Here is an 8,822-nt window from a genome sequence, read left to right on the forward strand (position 1 = left end):
TACACCTCCTTAAGTTATTTTCACATTAACTAATTCATCTTCTTTTGATGTACCCGCATAGGAAGAATCTTCTGAATTAAGGTTTTAACATTATTATCAAATAACTCACCATCCTTTAGAATAGTGATAGCTTTAGTTTGCTCAGGTTGACTTGGCAATTTTCCTTTCTTATTTTTTTGTACAACTTACAACTTTAACAATTTATCCAATTTGAGTTTCCAATCGCTTCATTGAAGCTTCTATGGAATCGGTTTTCTTTTTATTCTTCTCTATTTTATCATGGGTAGCTGTCATAAGAGATTGGAGTTTTTCCTCCAAGCTTGGTTTTCTTTAACGAGCTTGTTCTTGATTTTGGAATGGATGGTTTTGATTTCTTGAGTATTGAAGCTCTTGGTTTTGATATTAGGGCTGATTTTGGTTCCTCAATATCTATGGTGGATTGTGGTCATTATTTCTTCAGGAAAAATTTGGATGGTTTCTACAACCTGGGTTATATGTGTTGAAATATGAATTATTCGTAGGTTGCCTAGACTGATATGATTCTGTCAAGTTAACCTGTTCATAGTCACTTGCATAATTCTCATAAGATGAGCAAACATTAGCACCCTGACCATAAACACCACATATACCATAAACTACATTGGTTGGTACATTCTTAGTTGGAACAAGTATTTTAACTTGTTTAGTTAATTCAGTTATCTACATAGCTATCTCATTATTAGACATAACTTCATCCATTCATACTCTTTTTGTTCTCACACTCTTTTATTACGAATTGGCTCCTAACATCTCAAAGATATCATAAACCACATCAGCAGTTTTTCCTAGCATAGCACCCCTGCTGCATTATCAACAATACATTGGTAATGTTGGATCAAACCATCATAGAATGATTGGTTAGTTACAGAAAGTGGGTATCCATGGTATGGGTATTGCAGTAAAAGTGACTTGAAGCGATCTTATGCTTCATGAAAGGATTTGGTATCCTTTTGATAAAAGTTGAAAATTTCAGCCCTTAGTTCTTGGTCTTTTGATGTGAATAAAATTTACTCATAAATTTTTAATATACTTTATCCCAAATTCTTAAAAAATTAGGAGCCAAGGTCATTAACCAAGCCTTTGCTTTTTCTTTTAATGAGTAAGAAAGACATTTCATCCTCAATTGGTCTTCATTTAGTCGAGATAATAGAAAAGTATGAATTATAGTATAGAATTTCCTAATAAATACTAATGCATCTTCGTTAGGCATACTATAGAATGAAGGAAGCATATTAAAATAGATGTTTTTAAGTTTATAGTTTCTAGATGCATCACCTATAACTATGCATGAAGTAGTGTTACCAATTATGAGACGAGCATAATCCTTCATAGCCATTTGCCTTTCAGCAGCTACTTGTCTTTGGTTATTAGCCATTATTTCAACCTCTTCTTCAAATCCTACTTCTAGTTTCTCTTTAATTTTTCTTTTCCTCTTAGAGGTAGAAACTTACTCTCTACTTCTTAGTCTTCTTCTGCCCTTTTAACAGCTGATATAAAGTTGTAGGGATTTTGAGTTGATGAATCACTTGATCTTGTTTTCCTAGTAGGATACAAAATCAAAGGAAAAACTTCAGATTTATAAACTTAAAAATTAAAATTTAAAGACAAAACAAAAACATACAAATATGCAGTACACAAAAATATAAGAAATAAAACTTGATAATTAATCAATATAATATCGACACAGTTCTCCGGTAACGACGCCAAAAACTCGGTATCTCAAACTTAGTAAACAAGTGTACGAACTGAATAATAATATGGGCAAGTTCACCATAAGGTTGATCTCACAAGGAATTGTCGAGCATATACTATAAAGACCAACTATTACACAAAAAATACTAAAAATAAATCTAAACACTATAAGTTAATCTTTTGAGGATAGTTTAAGGTTTATAAAAAAAATAAACTAAAAAATAAATATATAAATGGAATAATTAATTTAAACTATATGCTAAAATAGCATTTAGTCTAGCTTATACTTAGTAATCTCCTTATTTTTTTCTTAAGCCCAAATTTAATGAATAAGATAGTGATATGCCTTTTTCCTACATCACTCAAACTAATGATGCAACATAGGTTCCTTATACCTAGATAGATTAAAGTAAATATAGTGTTTCTAATATTTTTAACCTAAAAACTTTCATAACAAATATTATTATTAAATTGATCTGATGGTCAATTAATAATAATAGATAAAATTAATACAGTTATGAAGGCAAAGTAATCATTCATTAAACTCATAATAAATAAGATTTATACATATGTAAAAAGCTAAACTAAACATTTGTGGAAATTACCCTAACATATTTAATCCAACAGTCATTGAAATTAAATAGAAAGATATAAAAAGATAAAACATAAAATTAAAGCTCCCTCAAAATCCAGAAGTTCTTCAAGGGATGAAGATGATTGGTCCTCACTCTCCACGTTTTGAAAATCTTCTTTGATCTTTGAAAGAATTATACAAAAACTAACTAAATATTTGTAAAGAATGAACTGTAGAGAATTCATAGAGAAAAGAATGATAGATAGGTTCCTTGTGCAACTGATCTCCACTAGTTATAGAGATTCATTTCTTAGAGTTCTTCTCTAGACACAACACTACTATAATTATCCTCTTAACTATTCTAAATAAAATAAATAACTTAAAAGTAATTGTCCTTAATTACATAATAACTAATTAATTTCTGCTTGTGACCTTGTATTTTTTTGCTAGGCCTGTAAAATTAGTAGTCTACGTATTTTTATTGTGAAACTTCGCAGCAACGGTATATTTTAAGCCCATTTATGTATATTAAGCTTGTATTCTCTCTTTTTGGCTATTAATAAGCACATATTTTCACATATTATGTATATAAACATACTAATAAATCACTAAAATATCTTAAATATATATACATAATATGAACCTATCAATTGCAATATGATTATTATGTTATCGCTCCAATCTCATTTATTAGTCTAATATACATAAGATTCTAGAAATTTTTATCTTTTTTTTCTTTGATAACTGAAATATTGGGACTGACAAAATTTCATAAAAAAATATAGTAATTAAAATTTTTATTATAATCGAATCGATATATTTCAGTTTAAAAGAATTTTAATTATCTTAGTATTTAATTGGTTTGATTTGATTAACCGGATGTACAGCCCCTGTCAGTATACAACCAAAATTGATAAAGTACAAAACACAGGCCTACAGCATCACCATCAACTCCACCAGTCCTCAATTATACATTACAATAGAGAAAATTAAAAGTAGACCAACTGACACCAAGTGGAATCTACATCAGATTCAGACATCCTATACTACAAAGATAATGGGTTCTCTTTATATTTTGGAAGAGAACACAAAATACATTAACAAGATAAAAATTGTTGCGTTTTGTCTCTCACTTTGTTTTACATCAGCAAGATTTATATCAACTAAAAAGGGGTAAAGAAAAAGTAAATAAGTAGAAAACAAAATTCCGAGAAGTGCCTCCTTTATTTCTTTCTCTCTTCTACCCTAATCTTCTCGATCTCTCCTCCTGTGAACTGGTTAAGTTCTCGGTGGCTGTGAAGTTGGAAAACTGCCTGCTGACATTTCAATGTCATTTGTTTCATTTTCCTTGATGACTCCTTGGGTTGTCTCGCAATCTTTCTCTATGTATTCCCTGTACTTTCCCCATAGAACTGCGTACAATCCAGCTACGATCAGTACAGCTCCAAGAACACTGCAATAAACGATGACATGATTAGATATGTTGCGAAAGATAACCTAACCTGTTGGTTTTTATTTCTTAATTTGGCTTTGATTGGCCTACGAGTTAGTAGGTTTACAGTTTTGGAAATGGTTATAGTTTGTGTAGAAATTTATGGGGTTTAAGATTAAAGAGAGGAGTGTAAATGAATTATTAATAAATAAATTTTAATTTGGATCAAAATATTAGTATGATTTAAATTAAGTCAATGAATTTGTCTTTTTGTATTATAATTTTTTTTATTTTTTATATACCCGACGCTAATTAATTCATATATTTTTTTAACTTTCAAGAAATTTAATTTTGGTAAATTAAATTATCGATATGATCCATACTTAATTTGTTAATTGTACTCTAATTATGTTTCTAGCATCTGATTTTATAATTAATTTGATAATAGCAACTATCAATTTAATAAATATTATTTAGGGACGAATGAATACTTTCTAACGAAATATATCATCATCTTAGTCACACATGTCTCTATATTACTATGTTACTGTTCACGTAATAACTCATTTTAATTACCTATTATTTTCCTAATATTTACTAAATAAATTTGGAAGTCAATCTTCTAGTCATTATGGAATTCTTTTTATTGGGATGAGATATTACTTAAAAAGAAAATAAGAAATTACCCTCCAAGAAAAATCTTTTCAGTAAGGATGAAAGAACCCATGATTGCCACTATGATCATCATCAAAGGGCTAAAAGCAGTGACAAAGACAGGCCCTCTTTTCTGCATTACAAGTCCTTGAACATAATATGCAATGCCTGATGACACAATTCCCTGTACATGAAAATCACACTTCTTAGAATCTATGCTCGGTTGATTTGCAATTAAGTCCAACTTCCTCATTAGCTCTATTGGTTCATCATATATAAAAGAGATCAAGAGACTCACAGCATAAGCAGCAGCAAGAAGATTCATGTCCCAACCAATGGTCCAAGCAGATGGCTTATGCTCCATAACGAAGGTGACAGCTATGGACTGTAGTGTGCCCATAAAGCACACGAGTGAAGTAAGTGAGAGCTGAGCTGCATACCTCCTAAGTGTCACTGCCTGTAAAATTACAGTGACAAAAATGGTTTTCAGCAATTGTAATTACGAAATATTATGGTGGTGATTTTATCTGACTTGGTAATTAATCTTTGCTGTTTACCTGGAGAATGAAGAATGAGGCCCAAGCAAGAGTGGCAATAATGAGCAGAATGGAACCCTTAAGCCAGTCTTTGTCAGAAGATCCAGTGGTGGCTGCAGGAGCAGATGTTTGGGAATGGACATGCTCAGACCAAATAAAATTGATGACATGACCTTTATACAATGTCATCAACATAGCTCCAGCCACAGTTACAATTGTTCCAATCACCTTCGCTTGGCATCTCACTTTCTTTATGTCCACTTTCTCCATCCTATATTTTATCAACCACCAAAGATTACGTTACATTTTCAGGCCAAAAAACAAAAATACAAAAAGCAGAGAGTACCTTGCTCATATGTGGCCAGTAACTATATACATATAATAATACTTCGGATTTTGATATATACCTGCAAAGAACTGCCATCACAAATGTCATTGCGGGTAGCATGTTGCTCATGGCGCAAGAGAAGGTTGGTGAAGTGAATTTCAGCCCAGCGTAGTAGAAGTTTTGATCAATCACAGGCCTGTAAATCCAAAAGAAGTGGAAGAAAATATTAAAATGGACCATCTTCAGGATTTTGTACCTTCCACTAGTTGAATTATACTATTGGTAAAGGACAGGATACTAACCCAAGAAGACCTAGAACAAAGATTTGCATGAACATAGGAAAGGTAATCTTTGGCCTCACTTTCCTGGATATAACCAAACGAGTAAAATATTAAGGGTATAGTAATCAATTCTGTATCAGTGTGTGTATGTGTGTGTGTGTGTATATATATATGCATGCATGCATGTATGTATATACCTCTCAAGAACAAGAGCAAAAGGAGCAATAGCAAGAGTGGCAAAGGCGTGGCGGTAGACGACGAGCACGTAATGACTCATCCCTCTGTTAAGAGAAACCTTAGTGATGATGTTCATACCAGCATAGCCAAATTGCAAGGATATCATGGCTATGTAAGGCTTACACCTTTGAATAAAACTTCCAAGACATCCATTTCCCTCCATTTCTTTCTTTTCTATGTTCTAACTTGATTAATAGAAAGGAGAACTAGAAGGAAAAGATTAAGAAAATAGAGGAAGAGCACTTCAAGTTGCTTGCTGTCTCCTAAGAAAAAGCATGATCTGAAACTCACTATAAATAGAGGTTATGAGGGGAGAGGGAGAGATGCCAAATTCTAGAATAATTTAGTTGAAATTCATTATAAAATTTATTTTATTTGAAAAAATACATAATAAAATTAAACTGAGATATTTTAATATTATGAGATATACTAACAAATTAATATAGAATTCATTTAAAAATTATATCTATTTCTTAAAATTTAGTTTAGTTATAATAAATTCTATACAATTTTAAATATGTAGAATTTAAATTAATTTTTATTTTATTTAAAATATACTATATGAATTTAAATATATAAAACTTTAAATTAATTTTTACTTCATTTAACTCTAAATTTATAAATGAATCTTATAGATTTTCAATCAAACTAAAAGATGAGATGTGTGAGAATATTAACCTCACAATGTACTGCAATGTTGCTGCTGCATCAAATTGAATATTCTGAATTTTTTTTTGTGGATGGACTGCACGTGGCAGCAACAAATACATGTATCTGGGGAGAGATGATTAATTTAGTGAGTGGTAAAGGATTTGAGAGGGAATGGGTGCTTGCTGATGCTAATAGAAGAAAAAGAAGAACAAAGAAGGCAAATGTAACATAACATTAAACATGCATGCTCAAGGTGGTGGCGGCCTGTCCACGTACACTTGTGGGTCTGCTTAGACGCGGCACTACGACGCATCTCCATTTTTTTAATTTGTAGCTAATTATGTTGATAGCTACAGATCAATTATTTATTTCAATAGTAAATTAATTCACTTTCATTAATAAAAAAAATTCTCAATAAACTTAGCCCAGTTTTTGAAGTAGATATCTCATTTAACTTTACAAGTAGGAACAAATTTATGGGGTATGCTTGAAAAAGAAACTAATTTAGCCTCTTAGATTTTACTTATTCAAGTACTTTAATATACTGACTTTTTAATTTAATTTAATAAATATAAATTTTATTTTTATAAACTTTTTAATGAATACTGAATTTTATTTTTTAGTATTTAAGTACTTATGAGTATTAAATAAAGTTATTATTAAAAAGTATTTATATATAAAAAAAGAATATGTGAAATTATTGAAAAGATAAAGTGCTAAAAGAAATTAAATGGTTGAAATTTAAGTATTTAAATAAGCATTTTGTCATTATCAAATCTTCTTGAAGAATCAAGTGTATATACTGATGCAACTCTTTCTTATTAATGTTTTCTTTGAAACTCCAATGGAATTTCTATTAAGAATCCATTATCATATCTGAAGTCATAATATTAGTTTTTTCTTTTTAGTTTTTAATTGAAAACCTGTAATATTAGTTGTCTAAAGTGTTTGTGGAACATTATTCACCTTAAAATATTGGAGGCCTTGCGATTCTTATTTGACGGACATGGAAAAGGTTTTTTTTTGTAAATGATATAAGAATATAAAATAATTATACAAATATTTATAAAAATTATTAACAATAAAAATACTCAAAAGTAGAGCTTTATTTATAAGAATATCTTAAAATAGAATTTTATTTATAAAATATCTGATTTGATTTTATCATATGAAAATGTACATGTTAGATATATTTTGAAAAAATATATATGCATTCAGTATAATTTTGATAAATAATGAATCTAAAACATATTAATTTTTTAAAATATTGTTATATTTTATTTGATCTTGTGATATTAATGATAAATAAATAAATAAATAATCTAAAAGGTACTTTTCTCATTTAAAAATTTGGAAATGTGTTAAAAATATCTATTTGGTGAAAAGTTGTACTGAGTGTGCCATGTGTATAGGTACATAAACTGATGTAATTAATGCATATTGAGTTGACATTTTAATTAGATGTTTTATGAATTCATAAGCTCCTTTTACAATTTGCTTAAATACTAAAGCGATACCATAAAAATTAAATAAATAGTAGTAAATATTTGTATATGAATAAGTTGAAAGGACTTGTATTTAATTTGCTAAAATTTACATAAATAAATAATATTTTATAGTGAATTTAAATACAAAGGAAATGATTGAATGATAAAAATTGTTTGAAACTAAAATTTTTTTTGTAAAGAATTTGTGCTTAAGCATTTGAATATTATAGTGTAATTGTTGTTTGGTTGATTCTAGGTTTCTTTTTCCATTCTTATTTCTATTTTCTACAGGGAGTTTCAAGTTCTACTTTTCTAAAAACTGAAAAAAAAAAATTAAATTTTGAATAAAATAGTTAAATTAATAATATTAAATTATAATTTTTTTAAAAGTCAAAAACCTTAATTAAATAAATTTTTAATATTATCACCATTTTAAATTTAAAAATTTTAATGTACGAAGAGAGAAGTACTTACATAAGTAAACTAAATAAATAAACTAATAATTTTAAAATTAATAATAAATTTGATTTCGTAGATATCTTTATATTTACTTTTCCAAAATATTAAAATAAAATAATTCCTTTATCTTTATAATGGAAACACTGATATTGATAAGTATTTATAATTTTACCGTTGATTGAATAATTTTTGCTGATTTTAACTTGGCAAATGGGCTAATTTAATAAATTTAATTAAATTATAAAATAATATGTGATAAAAACTTTAGAAGTTTGAACTATGTCCGACTAAGAGTATAAAGCTGGATGGGAACATTAGCAGAGTTTTAGATTCAATTCCATTAGTTAATAGGGTCTTTTATTTTCAATAAGACTGGCACCTGTGATGGTAATTTTGGGGCGCGCATCTAAATGTATTTAGCGACTATGGTACTGTAAAGCTTTTCAATATAA

General features: G+C 28.8%; 1 protein-coding gene and 1 non-coding gene across 2 annotated transcripts; one reads left to right on the forward strand and one right to left on the reverse strand.

Moving 5' to 3' along the window:
• The first annotated feature begins 915 nt into the window (after positions 1-915).
• LOC112534581 lies at positions 916-1,022 on the forward strand. Its single transcript, XR_003078869.1, has one exon. It is a non-coding gene; the product is annotated as a small nucleolar RNA R71 (small nucleolar RNA).
• A 2,224-nt stretch (positions 1,023-3,246) lies between these two features.
• Positions 3,247-6,054, reverse strand: LOC8259161 (WAT1-related protein At5g07050). Its single transcript, XM_002517223.4, has 7 exons — positions 5,734-6,054; positions 5,558-5,620; positions 5,335-5,451; positions 4,949-5,198; positions 4,690-4,848; positions 4,424-4,575; positions 3,247-3,758 (listed from the first exon to the last, which is right to left on the reverse strand). The coding sequence occupies exons 1-7, from the start codon at positions 5,934-5,936 to the stop codon at positions 3,584-3,586; spliced, it is 1,119 nt and encodes a 372-aa protein (XP_002517269.1). The 5' UTR covers positions 5,937-6,054; the 3' UTR covers positions 3,247-3,583.
• Between the last annotated feature and the right edge of the window lie 2,768 nt (positions 6,055-8,822).

Source organism: Ricinus communis, chromosome 10 (assembly GCF_019578655.1).
Source record: "Ricinus communis isolate WT05 ecotype wild-type chromosome 10, ASM1957865v1, whole genome shotgun sequence".
Classification (NCBI taxonomy): Eukaryota; Viridiplantae; Streptophyta; class Magnoliopsida; order Malpighiales; family Euphorbiaceae; genus Ricinus; species Ricinus communis.

Bases quoted from the DNA above. Each gene is read 5' to 3' on its own strand.
- LOC8259161 (XM_002517223.4), bottom strand. From the start codon at position 5,936: ATGGAGGGAAATGGATGTCTTGGAAGTTTTATTCAAAGGTGTAAGCCT. The intron at 4,849-4,948 runs GTAAACAGCAAA...GTAATTTTACAG, and splicing joins CCTCATTCTTCATTCTCCAG to GCAGTGACACTTAGGAGGTA. The intron at 3,759-4,423 runs GTAATTTCTTAT...CGTTTATTGCAG, and splicing joins GAAAAGATTTTTCTTGGAGG to TGTTCTTGGAGCTGTACTGA.